At 42.1% G+C, this 17309-nt stretch overlaps 1 protein-coding gene across 1 annotated transcript in view; it reads right to left on the reverse strand.

Moving 5' to 3' along the window:
* Nucleotides 1-17309, reverse strand: part of abhd3 (abhydrolase domain containing 3, phospholipase) — a 51223-nt gene that overhangs the window by 28284 nt on the left and 5630 nt on the right. Inside the window, exon 3 of the mRNA XM_061979267.2 lies at nt 2145-2327. Within this exon, the coding sequence (XP_061835251.1) occupies nt 2145-2327 (183 nt within the window). The remainder of the gene's footprint in view (nt 1-2144; nt 2328-17309) is intronic.

The following is a 17309-nucleotide window of genomic DNA, read 5'->3' on the forward strand; positions in this document are numbered from 1 at the left end:
GACACATCTGCTTGTAAGGAAAGGTCAGAGTCAGACATACACCTACTAAAAGAAATGCTGTTGGCCTCTAAAATATGATGAGATTTTTTTACTTGTGCAGTACACGTGCAGCCTCAGCATCCCTTAGCTCGTCATGTATTATCTGAAGGCCCAACAATAAGTGGAACTCAGCAAGCAGCAGGGCGGGGCTTTGTGGACTACAGCAAAAGGGGGGAGGGGTGGGGGGGTTAAAAAAAAAAATACTGCAGCATGAACTTGGAAGCTGCTCTGTGCTTAGCTGCAAAGCTCACGGTGGCGGAGTAAGCTGCAGGTCATTGAGCTGCACAGTCTCAGGGGTGAGGGGCGCAAGATGCTGACTTCACCGAGCCTCTCTTTCCAAATGTTACGCAGAAAAAAAAACCCACGAAAATGCCAAACTGGAGGAAAAAGAGAGAGAGTGGGGCGGGCGAGGGGAGAAAAGCTGCCTCTCAGTGTAATTTGTGCAGCTCTTGACACAACGCTCAGCCCACTCTATTCATGCTCGTCACCTGGAATAACCCCAATAGCCCCAAAAAAATACACCACTGTATGATGACTTTAGGGCAGGGGTGTTCAACTGGGGAGCCGGGGGTCAAATATGGCCAATCAGACCGGCCCGAGCGACCAGTTCAGAACTTATTGATGCGGATTTCTTGAAACACCAGCAGTCCTGTCATATAGGGAAACTTTGATTAGTGTGGCGGCGTGGCTCGGTTGGTAGAGCGCCTGTGCCAGCAACTTGGACTGGCCCCGTGCACCCTCGTGAAAACTTGTTGTCCATAGACTCTTTCACCCAGTGGACTTGTCTGCACTTTTACTATAAAGATGGTAAAAAATTATTCATCGGGGCTCACTTTTGCAGAAGCTTGCTTGTGGAGGCCCTGCTCGTAGCGCTTATTTACCCAATCGACAATTTTGTGGGAGTGAGACCAACGTTGTAACTAGAGATGTCCGATAATATCGGGCTGCCAATATCATCGGTCGATAAATGCTTTAAAATGTAATATCGGAAATTATCGGTATCGGTTTCAAAAAGTAAAATGGATGACTTTTTAAAACGCCGCTGTACGGAGTGATACACGGACGTAGGGTGAAGTACAGAGCGCCAACAAACCTTAAAGACACTGCCTTTGCGTGCCGGCCCAATCACATAATACTTAGACTTAGACTTCCTTTTTATTGTCATTCAAATTTGAACTTTACAGCACAGATAAGAACACAATTTTGTTACATAAGCTCATGGTACCTACGGCTTTTCTCACACACAAGTGAATGCAAATCATACTTGGTCAACATCCATACAGGTCACACTGAGGGTGGCCGTATAAACAACTTTAACACTGTTACAAATATGCGCCACACTGTGAACCCACACCATACAAGAATGACAAACACATTTCGGGAGAACATCCGCACCGTAACACAACATAAACACAACAGAACAAATACCCAGAACCCCTTGCAGCACTAACTCTTCCGGGACGCTACAATATACACCCCTGCTAACCCCCCACCTCAACCCCGCCCACCCAGCTCAACCTCCTCATGCTCTCTCAGGGAGAGCATGTCCCAAATTCCAAGCTGTTGTTTTGAGGCATGTTAAAAAAAATTGTGCATTTTGTGACTTAAGTAATAAATATGGCAGTGCCATGTTGGCATTTTTTTCCATAACTTGAGTTGATTTATTTTGGAAAACCTTGTTACATTGTTTAATGCATCCAGCGGGGCATCACAACAAAATTAGGCATAATAATGTGTTAATTCCACGACTGTATATATCGGTATCGGCTGATATCGGAATCGGTAATTAAGAGTTGGACAATATCGGAATATCGGCAAAAAAGCCATTATCGGACATCTCTCGTTGTAACATTTACCTGTCACGTGTTTTAATAAATGCTTGTGAAATCGTCCAGAAGACAAACTCTAACTGTTCAACAAAAGAACACAGGTAGAGTTTGTAACAATATGTCACAATGAATTTAGAACATGTTTAACAACCGTGTGAGAGGAATAAATAAATAACTGTATGTTCATTATTTATATCATATGAGACCTACTTTACATGTAGTTGTGTAATTCTGTAAAAGTGCCAAGAGGGGTGCAATGAGGCCAAGACCACCCACCTATAGCCCAGGTCCCGGCTCTGCTGGACCATGTGCAGGATGTAGGACTCTCGACTGGTGCCGGTCAGGCCGGGGAGGAGGAGGATTGTGGGTCTGGAGGCCGGGTCGGGATGAGCGAGGCTGTCATCGTTATCAAACCAATCCAGGGAGATCTGTCCTCCATCTGCTGCCTTAATGAGCTCACTGCGGAGAGAAAGTGAGGTCGCCACGTTGACAGGATGGGGCGGTAATTCGTCACTTACTGTACAATCTCTGCTGTCTGTAGGATGCCGACTGATAGAATCTTGTTATATTCCCGTTAAGATGAAGAATGACTCATAATCCTCGCGAAGCAAAGGGTCAGTAGAAAGTGTCTTTTCATGTCTTTCTCGCCATTTCCTGGATCTAAATTGGCTGTCAAAGTGTACCAGTTTGTCGGAATACATCCTCATCCTTCTATTATCCAGGTGAGAGGCATGATGTATGACCTACAATAAACGTCCACAAGCAAAGATGCGAGGAAGCAGCTTACCACTCGATGATGTCATCATAACCACAAGTAATGATTGTCACACACACTAGGTGTGGTGAATTTTGTCCTCTGCATTTGACCCATCCCCTTGTTCACACCCTGAGAAGAGCAGTGAGCAGCAGTGGTGCCGCGCCCGGGAATCATTTTTGGTGATTTAACCCCCAATTCCAACCCTTGATGCTGAGTGCCAAGCAGGGAGGTAATGGGTCCCATTTTTATAGTCTTTGGCATGACTCGGCCGGGGTTTGAACTCACAACCTACCGATCTCAGGGCGGACACTCTAACCACTAGGCCACTGAGTAGGTGATCACGGCGCTGCTATAAATAGCTTGTCTGCGTTAGCGCTTATAATAACAATATCACTACTATTTGGTTAATAGTCAAATCACATGTTTTGGTCATATTGTGAACGATAGGAAAATTCCAAATAAAATGCAGTTCTCCTTTAATTTGTCTCTTAGTCTGAATTAGACTTAGATTTAGACTTCCTTTTATTGTCATTCAAATTTGAACTTTACAGTGCAGATAAGAACGAAATTGTGTTGCATTAGCTCATGGTAGTGCAGGATAAAAGAGCAATAATGTGCAGATATAAATAAATAGATTACTGTACAGATAAATATATTGCACTTTTTCATATGCATCCACGTTTATGGATGTAGGTTATATTGTCTTTATATTCCAGCAAGTTAATTCGTTTTTGGGGGGGAATTGAGGGAATTATTTTGATGCGTTCAGAGTCTGATGGCCTGAGGGAAGAAGCTGTTACAGAACCTGGAGGTTCTGCTACAGAGGCTGCAGATCCTCTTTCTAGAGTCCAGTAGTGAAAACAGTCCTTGGTGGGCGTGGGAGGAGTCTCTACAGGTTTTCTGAGCCCTGGTCAGGCAGCAGCTTTTTATTCAGAATAATTATGTATATATTATCACACAACTCTTATGCTTAAGGGCCGTTGCTATAGTTATTATCAATTGTGCTGAAGTGGTATTTTTCTTTGTCTGTGCAAAGCTGGCAATGCAAAAGATTGCAAGCCAGTCTCGTATCAGTGTCTGTGTCCAGGAACGGCCTCCTGACTGCCAAGGCCGAACACCGCCGTGATGCAGACAGAGCAGAGACAAGGCGATATCACCAATGTCAACACATTTGCATTTCTTGTATAATCATATATTGTGTCTAACTGGAGCTGTCGAGATTACCCCCTTCCCTCAGCGACAGCTTCAGTGATGTAACCAGGGACCTCCCAAATAAATAGAGGAAGCACGTGGGCGAGACTTTAGAGCGAAGTTTGGATCTGTAACTAGAGTACAGCCCAAAATACGTGTCCCCTCAATTGAGCCAAATTTAACTCTGTCTCTGCATGATTCCTTGCTTCTCGTCTGTTTAATAGATGTCATCAGTGTTTGAATCTGACAGATTTCCTGGATAGGAGGAAGAGGAGTCCTGATGATCTTTGATTTTGATTGTGAAATAATGTTATGCACCATATTCATATTTATTGAAATGCATCTTCATATGCGAAGTTATGCAGTCTTAATTCATTACGTTCTATGGAAATTGTAATAACCATAATAAAAGTGGTATCAAGACAACTTCGGTTTTTATGGAATTTACTAAAATTAACGCTGTTTCATAGTCAATAGAGGACTTGGAGTCGAATGTACATCCCCAAAAAGATAGATATGATACAACAAAATTTGTAATGCTATTTAAATGATTTAAAATGCAGTCCTGTCTCGTCTTTTAAAAGCACTTGAGGTGTAGGTAAAGTGATTACTTGGGTGCATTGATCGTGTGCCGCTGCCAAATTGTGGGATTGGATGAATGAGCAGAACCTCCCTTGCTGACAGCTGGCTCATTTCCCCAGTGATCATAGTCATCTCTTACTAGCGGGCTTTAGAAGAAAGCACTGCGTTAGTGGATTTTTACGCTACATCAATTTCTCTCGCTCTCCGGATGACCTTCCCCTGGCAAGTGGAGTGCATTACACCTTAGCACAAAGCTGAAATTACAGAGGCAGCATGAAATATGCACCCCATTGAGAGAGAGAGAGAGAGAGAGAGAGAGAGAGAGAGAGAGAGAGAGAGAGAGAGAGAGAGAGAGAGAGAGAGCAAACAAAGCATCCTTAAAGAGAAACAATGAGATGAGTCCCACCTGGATGGACAAAGACAGTTTTGTCACGCTGTTCGTCCTTGTGTTAGTGGTAACTTTGTTATAAGTGGACTTGTCCTGTGCTATTCTGAACTCTGGCAAATGTGGCTGTCATGTTTAATAACAGCACCAGGATGGATACAGTCCCTGTGCGCACACCACGTTATTGCCTCCAATGTCCTTGTGATGTCATCAATGATGGCGCTGTAATGTGTTCATAAATCATATACACTGTTAAAAAACTAACTTTGGGTAAAGTCAAGAGAGTGCAGCAAATGATTTTTTACAATAGGCTGATGGGACGAGTCTTACATAAGGACTCAAGATTTCCAAAGTTAAAAAAAGACATTCAATCCCAATGGGGGGGGGGGGGGGGGGGTCATTTTTCCATATGAATAGCGCCCCCTTTGGTTTTTGTTCAAATTGCTTTAGAAGACATACGAGCATGCATGCAATACAGATATCCTCTACGTTTTATCATCATTAGACAAATGGTCAATGACTAATATGGTAAAAAAAAATGGTAAAATGGGTTATCCTTGTATAGCGCTTTTCTACCTTCAAGGTACTCAAAGCGCTTTGACAGTATTTCCACATTCACCCATTCACACACACATTTACACACTGATGGCGGCAGCTGCCATATAAGGCCCTAACCACGACCCATCAGGAGCAAAGGTGAAGTGTCTTGCTCAAGGACACAACGGACGTGACGAGGTTGGTAGAAGATGGGGATTGAACCAGGAACCCTCAGGTTGCTGGCATGGCTACTCTCCCAACCTGCGCCACGCTGTCCTCAGGGCAATTAATTGCAAAGTCCCACCTGTTTACCTTCAAAGTTTTGCAAGATGATGGCCATGTTATTAACCAATAGCTGGATTGCAATCATGTGACCTAGAGTCCCATTAGGCTAGTGTTTATTTACCTGAATCAGTGCAGATTTGGGCATATTTGAAAGGTTTAGAGGCAAATATAGAAGCGATCATAAAATATGTTTTTTTGAAATGGGATGGAGTGGAATTTTATACTCTTAAGAAGTATATGTGTATGTATGTGACACAAAAAAGCTAAGAACTACCTTAATAGCTTTCTTTAATCCTTCTCAAACATATTTAGTAGTCTTATCAAACTTGCAAAGCACTCACTCTCTGTCTCACCGCCCCTCTCTCAGCTAGCTAGCTGCTAAGCTAACAAACTTAAGCTAGTCGTGGCTCAAAGCAACTACGCTCCGAAGCCGTCTGCTCCCTCACGCTGCTGCAACCCTTTACTGTTCCTAATATACGTAATCGACATGTCATCAGCATGCGACTGTGAATTGTTCCTGTTTGCGGATGACTCGGCCCTGCTGGTATCCGGCAAGGACAAGTCACAGGTGGAAAAAATCCTCAGTGCCGAACTGTGTAGAATTAGCACCTGGGTCGCTGACAATAAACTATCCATACACTTGGGTAAAACGGAATCCATCCTATTTGGGTCCCAAATCAACCTTAAGAAAGTCAGTGACTTCACTATAAAAGTGGGTGACATTGTTATCACCAGGAAAGATGAGGTCACCTACCTAGGTTTCATTCTAGAGGCTAATCTTTCCTGTGATAAAATGGCAACCAAGGTAATCAAAAAGGTCAACCAACAAACAAGATTTCTCTACAGAATCTCCTCTCTGGTCAACAAAAGCACCATGAAGATTCTAGCGGGAACTCTCATTCAACTCTTTTTGGATTACGCATGCACCTCCTGGTACCCTAGCACCTCCAAAACCCTCAAATCTAGACTCCAAACATCCCAGAACAAGCTAGTCAGGTTACTTTTAGACCTCCACCCCAGATCACACCTCACTCCTACCCACTTCTCCAAAGTGGGCTGGCTCATGGTGGAGGACAGAGTAAAACAACTTGCACTGAGCCTTGTCTATAAAATCCGCTACACCTCCCTGATACCGAAGTACATGTCAAACTACTTGCATAACATAAATGACCGCCATAACCAGAACACCAAGGTGAGCTCCACAAACCATGTTAAACCCAGATTCCGATCTAACAAAGGTCTTAACTCATTCTCCTTCTATGCCACATCAATATGGAATGCACTCTCAACAGGTGTAAAAGAAAGTGCATCTCTATCCTCCTTCAAAACCGCACTAAAAGAACACCTCCGGGCAGCTACAACCCTAGACTAACACCCTCCTCCATACTTGCCAACCCTCCCGGATTTTCCGGGAGACTCCCGAAATTCAGCGCCTCTCCCGAAAATCTCCCGAAATTCAGGCGGAGCTGGAGGCCACGCCCCCTCCAGCTCCATGCGGACCTGAGTCCGCTTTCCCACAATATAAACAACGTCTACAGTAAAGCAGTTCGTCTGCTGTAAACAGCAATGTTGTGACACTCTTAAACAGGACAATACTGCCATCTAGTGCATTTGATGAAAGCACTTTTGTGCGTGCCACACAGCAATGCATCATCAGAGAGGCTGTTCAGCATGGTTAGAAAAATAGTGACAGAGAATAGAACAAGGATGGACAATTCAACCCTTAACTCAACAATGAGTAGATGAGTGTTATGAGTGTGTATATGTGTAAATAAATGAAGAGTGGCCGTGCGCAACCCGAGGGTCCCTGGTTCAATCCCCACCTAGTACCAACCTCGTCATGTCCGTTGTGTCCTGAGCAAGACACTTCACCCTTGCTCCTGATGGGTGCTGGTTAGCGCCTTGCATGGCAGCTCCCTCCATCAGTGTGTGAATGTGTGTGTGAATGGGTAAATGTGGAAGTAGTGTCAAAGCGTTTTGAGTACCTTGAAGGTAGAAAAGCGCTATACAAGTACAACCCATTTATCATTTATTTATTTATATATATATATATAAAATAAAATAAATATATATTTATAGCTAGAATTCACTGAAAGTCAATTATTTATTTTATATATATATATATATATATATATATATATATATATATATATATATATATATATATATATATATATATATATATATATATATATATATATATATATCCATCCATCCATTTTCTACCGCTTATTCCCTTCGGGGTCGCGGGGATATATATATATATATATATATATATATATATATATATATATATATATATATATATATATGAAATACTTGACTTGGTGAATTCTAGCTGTAAATATACTCCTCCCCTCTTAACCACGCCCCCAACCAGGCCCCCGCCGCAACCAGGCCCCCGCCCCAACCACGCCCCCCGCTCCCACCCCCCAAAATTGGAGGTCTCAAGGTTGGCAAGTATGCCCTCCTCCCACCACATCCCACCTCCCCAGATTGTAAATAATCAAATGTATATACTTGTTCTTATGCTTTCTGAGCTCACTATGTTTACTGCTTGCTGTATACATCCTACGAAGTCAGACCTACACTGTTTCAATGTCCATTTCTCAGATGATGACTGAAGTGCTGATATCAACCAAACCTAACCCCCCAGCCCCAACCTCCTCCACAATCTACCCCCCGGATTGTAAATAATGTAAATAATTCAATGTTTATACTCTGATGATTAACTTGTGTGATGACTGTATTATGCTGATAGTATATATTTATACCATGAATTGATTAACGTGGACCCCGACTTAAACAAGTTGAAAAACTTATTCGGGTGTTACCATTTAGTGGTCAATTGTACGGAATATGTACTGTACTGTGCAATCTACTAATAAAAATCTGAATTAATCAATCAATTCATCAATTGCTCCGAAGACAGCAGGAACTAGACTCGGTGAAATAAACAACCTAGCTAGCTGCTAAGCTAATGAAGCTAAGCTTGTCGCGGTCGAAAGCAACTACGCCCTGAAGGCATCTGCTCCGTCACGCCGCTGCTACTTCTCCGAAGAGAGCAAGAACTCGACTCTGTGAAAGAAACAATATGAGCATGGCTCCCTGCACTTCGTGCACCGTTCTCATGGATAGGTTGACCGTGTCCACCAGTTAGAGCAGAGTAATTTCGGCCGGTGTCCCACCTTCCCTTTATTTCAAAAATCCTCGAAAAAATTGTTGCACAGCAGCTAAATGAACACTTAGCGTCTAACAATCTCTGTGAACCCTTTCAGTCCGGTTTCAGGGTAAATCACTCTACGGAGGCAGCCCTCGCAAAAATGACTAATGATCTATTGCTAACGTCATCTATGTTGCTGCTTCTTGATCTGCTGCTTTCGATACCATCGATCATAATATTTTATTAGAGCGTATCAAAACACGTATTGGTATGTCAGACTTAGCCTTGTCTTGGTTTAACGCCTATCTTACTGACAGGATGCAGTGCGTCTCCCATAACAATGTGACCTTGGAGTATGTTAAGGTAACGTGCAGAGTTCCCCAGGATTCGGTTGTTGGCCCTGCACTCTTCAGCATCTACATGCTGCCGCTAGGTGACATCATACGCAAATACGGTGTTAGCTTTCACTGTTATGCTGATGACACCCAACTCTACATGCCCCTAAAGCTGACCAACACGCCAGATTGTAGTCACCTGGAGGTGTGTCTTAATGAAATTAAACAATGGATGTCCAGCAACTTTTTGCAATTCAACGTTAAGAAAACAGAAATGCCGATTATCGGTCCTGCTAGACACCGACATTTTTTTAATAATACCACCTTAACATTTGACAACCCAACAATTACACAAAGCGACTCGGTAAAGAATCTGGGTATTATGTTCGAGCCAACTCTCTCGTTTGAGTCACACATTAGGACTGTTACTAAAACGGCCTTCTTTCATCTCCGTAATATCGCTAAAAATTGATTCATTTTGTCCACTAACGACGGTGAGATTATTACTCATGCGTTCGTTATTTCTCGTCTCGATTACTGTAACGTATTATTTTCGGGTCTCCCTATGTCAGGGGTCCTCAACCCAAAATGTTGAAAGAGCCATATTGGACCAAAAATACAAAAACAAATCTGTCTGGAGCCGCAAAAAATTCAAAGCCATATTACATACAGATAGTGTGTCATGAGATAAAAATTGAATTAAGATGACTTAAAGGAAACTAAATGACCTCAAATATACCTACAAACGAGGCATAATGATGCAATATGTACATATAGCTAGCCTAAATAGCATGTTAGCATCGATTAGCTTGCAGTCATGCAGTGACCAAATATGTCTGATTAGCACTCCACACAAGTCAATAACATCAACAAAACTCACCTTTGTGCATTCATGCACAACGTTAAAAGTTTGGTGGACAAATCGAGACAGAAAAAGAATTGGCATAAAACATGTCCTAGAAAGTCGGAGAAAGTTATATATGTAAACAAACTACAGTGAGTTCAAGGACCGCCAAAATTAGTAGGACAAAACGGCGCTCGCCAAATACTCGAATCAGTGAGGCATGTTTAATATAAACGGTGTGCTTTATAACAATTAGGGAGGTTTGCGTCATGTTTGTCCTCCTACGAAAACCATATTAAAACAAACAAACAAAAAATTTCCCCTCATCTTTTTCCATTTTTCATACATGTTTGAAAAAGCTCAAGAGAGCCACTAGGGCGGCGCTAAAGAGAGCGGGTTGCCGACCCCTGCCCTATGTCAAGCATTAAACAATTACAGTTGGTACAAAATGCGGCTGCTAGACTTTTGACAAGAACAAGAACGTTTGTTCACATTACGCCTATACTGGCTCACCTGCACTGGCTTCCTGTGCACTTAAGATGCGATTTTAAGGTTTTACTACTTACATATAAAATAATAACTGATCTAGCTGTGCCAGTTTGCATGAACATTCCAAACGTGCTAAATAAAGATGCAAAACAGCGGCTGCAGAACACTTTTTGCCTTGATAAAACATATAGTGTGTACTAAATCAAATGTATTCAAATCTTCTCCTCCCAGTATTGTGTGCATTCTAATAATCAGCATATATTTGACAGATACATGAAGACAGACATGCTGAATGGATTGCGATCTCTATTTCTCTCTTTAAAAGACGCAATCCTCAGCGCACAAACTTAGCAGATCAGCTTTATGTGTGGTTTCAAGTTTGCACATGTTTTAATACAGCAAACCTTTTTCGATCAGGCCCTGTGTAGGTAGGTAGGTAGGTATTTATTGTCATTGCACAAGTACAACGAAACTTTGTATTCAGCACAAACCTGTTAAAGATTAGACAAACAAACAGTGTACTGGGTTACACAACAGGAACACTGACGGGTCGCCACAAGGCGAACCGTAAAAGATGGGAAAAAAGTAAACGCTGGGGGAGGATGAGTAAAAAAATACAATCTAGACTGGGCTCCTAAGGGGGCCCAGTCTGGAGGGAGAAAAAAACCTTCATAGCAAAGCACATATACATATTAAAACATCCATCTCGAGACTTGCCAACAGAGGGGAGGGAGTTCCCAATTAGCCTGTTCGCCTTTGGGATGTTCCAAATAAGTGTTTGATAAGCAACTTTCTCAGTCTTTTTGCCACTTGTGCCAGCTTTTTTGAAACATGTTGCAGGCATTAAATTCCAAATTAGCTAATATTTGCAAAAAATAACAACGTTTTTCAGTTCGAACGTTAAGTATCTTGTCTTTGCAGTGTATTCAATTAAATATAGGTTGAAAAAGATTTGCAAATCATTGTATTCTGTTTTTATTTACCATTTACACAATGTGCTAACTTCACTGGCTTTGGGTTTTGTATACATTGATTAATTAAAAGTATCTATAGTGGTACCTTGGTTTTCGTATGCCACACTTTTTGTATGATTCGGTTTTCAACCAAAATGTTTACCAAAATTCTGGCCCGACTTTCCAACCCGTCTCGGTTATCGTACGGCCAAATATTGCGCGTTGGTGACTCAGTCTCAGTGCTTTTTTTATTGGATACAACTGCAAAATAAGCCACCATTAGGCCATAGAAAGTTGCGAGTGCCAGCACTTTGATATAGAAGGTGAGAAACACCAATTATCATTGTGAAGCTTGCTAAGAGGACATCCAAAATGGCATTGCTGACACAGGGAAAAAAGCTGAAGGGTACAAATGTGCACATGAATGAGAACCTCACTAAAGGCCATGCTGAAATCGCCAAGAAAGCACGCGACTTGAGGAAACAAGGGAAAATTCAGGGAACTTGGAGCGCAAACTGCAAAATCGGGTCCAGAAGCAAGAGTCGTAGTTGTCAAAGACACCAAAGATCTGGTATATATCTGATATAACCTTAGAGGAAAATCTAATTTAAAATATTTGCATGAGGGTACAACACTTAAAACCTTTAGCATATCAGTATCCATCCATCCATCCATCCATCTTCTTCCGCTTATCTGAGGTCGGGTCGCGGGGGCAGCAGCCTAAGCAGGGAAGCCCAGACTTCCCTCTCCCCAGCCACTTCTTCCAGCTCTTCCCGGGGGATCCCGAGGCGTTCCCAGGCCAGCCGGGAGACATAGTCTTCCCAGCGTGTCCTGGGTCTTCCCTGTGGCCTCCTACCGGTCGGACGTGCCCTAAACACCTCCCTATGGAGGCGTTCGGGTGGCATCCTGACCAGATGACCGAACCACCTCATCTGGCTCCTCTCGATGTGGAGGAACAGCGGCTTTACTTTGAGTTCCTCCCGGATGGCAGAGCTTCTCACCCTATCTCTAAGGGAGAGCCCCGCCACTCGGCGGAGGAAACTAATTTCGGCCACTTGTACCCGTGATCTTGTCCTTTCGGTCATAACCCAAAGCTGATGACCATAGGTGAGGATGGGAACGTAGATCGACCGGTAAATTGAAAGCTTTGCCTTCCGGCTCAGCTCCTTCTTCACCGCATTACTGAAGACGCCGCACCGATCCGCCTGTCGATCTCACGATCCACTCTTCCCTCACTCGTCAACAAGACTCCGAGGTACTTGAACTCCTCCACTTGGGGCAGGGTCTCCTCCGCAACCCGGAGATGGCATTCCACCCTTTTCCGGGCGAGAACCATGGACTCAGACTTGGAGGTGCTGATTCTCATCCCAGTCGCTTCACACTCAGCTGCGAACTGATCCAGTGAGAGCTGAAGATCCTGGCCAGATGAAGCCATCAGGACCACATCATCTGCAAAAAGCAGAGACCTAATCCTGCAGCCACCAAACCAGATCCCCTCAACGCCTTGACTGTGCCTAGAAATTCTGTCCATAAAAGTTATGAACAGAATCGGTGACAAAGGGCAGCCTTGGCGGAGTCCAACCCTCACTGGAAACGTGTCCGACTTACTGTCGGCAATGCGGACCAAGCTCTGACACTGATCATACAGGGAGCGGACCGCCACAATCAGACAGTCCGATACCCCATACTCTCTGAGCACTCCCCACAGGACTTCCAGAGGTACACGGTCGAATGCCTTCTCCAAGTCCACAAAGCACATGGAGACTGGTTGGGCAAACTCCCATGCACCCTCAAGGACCCTGCCAAGAGTATAGAGCTGGTCCACAGTTCCACGACCAGGACGAAAACCACACTGTTTCTCCTGAATCCGAGGTTCGACTATCCGGCGTAGCCTCCTCTTCAGTACACCTGAATAGACCTTACCGGGAAGGCTGAGGAGTGTGATCCCACGATAGTTAGAACTCACCCTCCGGTTTCCCTTCTTAAAGAGAGGAACCACCACCCCGGTCTGTCAATCCAGAGGTACCGCCCCCGATGTCCACGCGATGCTGCAGAGTCTTGTCAACCAAGACAGCCCCCCCGGCATCCAGAGCCTTAAGGAACTCCGGGCGGATCTCATCTAGCATATCAGTATGTGGAATTCAATTATGGAATGGATTAAGCAAAGAAATCAAACAAAGCACCAATATGATTCAGTTTAAGAGACTGTGCAAACTACAAGTGTTCACAAAGTACAAAGAAGAACAAATATCATAAATATCTTGAACCATTTCAAAAGAGAGAGAGACAATGATTATTTATGTATTTAATTTTTGTTTACTTATGGTATATTTATTTATTTATTTATTTATTTATTTACGGTGCTGTTACAAACAGAGAACAAAGAAATGGGATAAGACTGCTATAATATGAAAGGGGGTAGGATTAAATTGGCTCTGCTTCTTCCTACTCCTTTTTGGACGTGCTGTAATTAAACAACTGGAAATATGTGATGCAACTGAACTGAACTGAACACTAACACTCCAACAAAACAAGAATCCTCAAAAAAAGATAAAAGTGACGTTAAATATTCATTTATTTATTTCATTTGTCATGTATATGTATTTTGCATTGTTTTCTGCCTGAGAAACTATCATTATTGACTGTAAAATTGTCAAACCGTGGACTCTGGGGTGTTTTGTTTTCCCGGAATGCAAAGGAAAGTTGGAGCGGGCAAGGCGTGAAGGTAAGGACATATTTTATTATTACTATAAAAAAGGAACAAAAGGCGCGCACAAGGCGGAAGTACAAAAACTTGGCTAATGAAACAAAAACTTGCACAAAGACAGAAACTATGAACATGAAGCAAAACTCGTTAACTGTGACATGAAAAAACTAAACTTACGTGGCATGGCAAGAAGCATAACTATGAACAGGCATCAGTATCAGAAGTAGCATGGCATGAAGTGAGCAGAGGTAATGTCGCCAGGCTGACTTCCTGGCAACTATCCGATTAAATAATAGTGACATGATTAGTGAAAACAGGTGCGTGACTCAAAATGTGAAACAGGTGAAACTAATGGTTGCTATGGTGACAAAACAAGAGAGTGAAAAAGCAAGAACTAAGTGTCCAAAACCCAAACAACATGACTTAAACAAAACATGATCACAGCAGTGACGTGTGGTGAGGTTCATGGCTGGTGAGGCACTGACTTCATCACAGTCAGATTTACAAACATATGAACCCTAAAGAGTATCTTATTCACCATTTGATTGGCAGCAGTTAACGGGTTATGTTTAAAAGCTCATACCAGCATTCTTCCCTACTTGGCACTCAGCATCAAGGGTTGGAATTGGGGGTTAAATCACCAAAAATTATTCCCGGCCGCTGCGCCGCTGCTGCCCACTGCTCCCCTCACCTCCCAGGGGGTGATCAAGGGGATGGGTCAAATGCAGAGGACACATTTCATTACACCTAGTGTGTGTGTGACAATCATTGGTGCTTTAACTTAACTTTAACTTTACACATACAAACTGTAGCACACAAAAAAGCACATTTAATAAAAAAAAACGTTATTATGGTCTTACCTTTACTTATAAATGAAGTCCATGCGCCGCTGTTGTGCTGGATTAATGCACCCCCTGACGGGAGTGTTATATCAACTAAAGCCCTCAATTAAACTTTCCCCGTGCAAGATTGAATCTATTTAAAAAAGTGTAACCGAGGGTTTATAAATGTCGCCTATACTGTATGAAACTACAAAATAACAAACACGGAGGCTCCAGTTTACATGAGGACCACTTTATTTACCTTCTTTCAAAAACCTCCGCTCCACTTCAACGTGTCATCACTTCCGCTCTTAGCGCCTTCAAAATAAGAGCTCAAGGCATATACTGTATAACAGCGCATAACAGGAATTTAACATCACAAAGAGGAAAGTCCATAAAAATAGGTTACAAAAGTTATTTAATAAGAAGCCAAAAAGTGCAAAAACAATAATGTTCGTGTTGGAGGAGTTGTGAATTAGGTACACCTGCAGTCTGCAGGTGTACCTAATGTTGTGGCCCTGCAGTCATTCACAACTCCTCCAACACGAACATTATTGTTTTTGCACTTTTTGGCTTCTTATGAAATAACTTTTTTAAATAGATTCAATCTTGCACGTGGAAAGTTTAAGTGTGGGCTTTAGTTGATATAACACTCCCGTCAGGGGGTGCATTCTACGGCGGGGGTGCAGGAGGCGGGATTACTGCGAGCCTCAGCCAGTGAGTCTTTTGCAGCCGTTTTATGATCGCTCAGCACAAGAAATACGTTACACACATACAGTTGTTGACAAAATACACTGTACATTATATACCTCAGCTAACTAAACTATGGAAATGTATAATATAGTTCATATAGCAATACGGTCTCACTGCACAGCAGACCAGCAGTTAGCCGAGTCCGCAATCCATGTTGAGGCACAACGCAGTGACGTGCCTCAACTGGCTGCTGTTCACCGCACCGTCTCTTCTCAGTATTTGAACGGCAAATGTGAAAATTCAGCGATTTTAAATAAAAATAATCTAAAACTGGTGAAGTTAAATGGAAAATAACTTTATAGTATAATCACTGGATACATATACCAATTTTATAAAAATGTTTTCTTTTAACATTTTTTTTCTTTCCATGATGGCAGGTGAGGCCCCCCTTACAGAAGCTTGTAATGCCCAGCTGATTCTTGTTTTCTACATTTCCCAAAAATTGAGTGAGTTAATGCACAAAAGGCATCTTTCTCCTCTGAGCTTTGGTGGAATGCTTAATAAGACTCAGATTTGGGAAATAGGGACAAACTGAGTAATCAAGTTATGCAGTTCTAATCAAATGATCTCACTGACCCAACAATATAATTTTTATATTTGTACTTTGACTAATTTGAATCATTCTGTTGTTCTAAGTGTTCATTGACAAAAAAGCTTATTCTATTCTATTCCATTTGGCACAGGTGCCAAACTGAAAGCTTGCCAGATCATTTTATGCCTGTAAATAATGTGTGTCAATAAAGTACGTAATCATTTCTTTCTAAATGTATTAATTCTTTCCATTTTGACATAAAAAACACATGCCCTGCATGCAGTTACATGTCTTTTTAAACGTAATATTGTCTAATAATGCAACAAATATTATCCTACATTCCACTGAATGTACAAAAAAATGTAACAAATACTTAAATATCTACTTGACTTATATCATCTATCAAAGCAGCTCAGTCGCCAGAATTTTACCGTAAAACACTGATACGGTAAAAAAAAACATTTTATGGTAAAAGTGCTAGTATTTAGGGTCGTGGGGCATTATACATGCAAATCAACAGGGGGCGCCAAGTTAGAGCTTTTCTTCCTGTCACTCACACACACCTTCTAGTGACCTGGGAAGATGCAGCACAGAGACCCGCGTCAAAAAAATGTTTTACAAAGTTTGCTAGCAAGTTCTCAAACAACAAAAGAGGAGTTATGAGGTTAATTTGAAGATAACGGGGGTCTATGAAGTCGTCATCAAACAACATACAACCCCTGGCCAAAATGATGGAGTCACCAGTCTTGTTGAATTTAATTTTGTAGAAAAAAAAACGAGACAGCAGACATGACAGAAAATTACAGTAATTTCAAAAGACAACTTTCTGGCTTTAAGAAACACTAAAAGAAATTGATTAAAAAAAACACTTGTGGTAGTTAGTAAGAGTTACATTTTTAGATTAGGCAGAGTAAAAATAACTCAATTATGAGATATAATTATGGAATCATGAAAAACAAACAAACAAAAAACAATCCAACACACAACTAACTACTACTTTGTTGCACCATCTCTGGCTATTATAACAGCTTGCAGTACTTTTCATCAATCTTGCTTAAACTTTCTTTGATTACTGTTGTCAGATCAGCTTTGCAGGTTGGAGACTAG

This window comes from Nerophis lumbriciformis, linkage group LG19, assembly GCF_033978685.3.
Source record: "Nerophis lumbriciformis linkage group LG19, RoL_Nlum_v2.1, whole genome shotgun sequence".
In the NCBI taxonomy this organism is placed as follows: Eukaryota; Metazoa; Chordata; class Actinopteri; order Syngnathiformes; family Syngnathidae; genus Nerophis; species Nerophis lumbriciformis.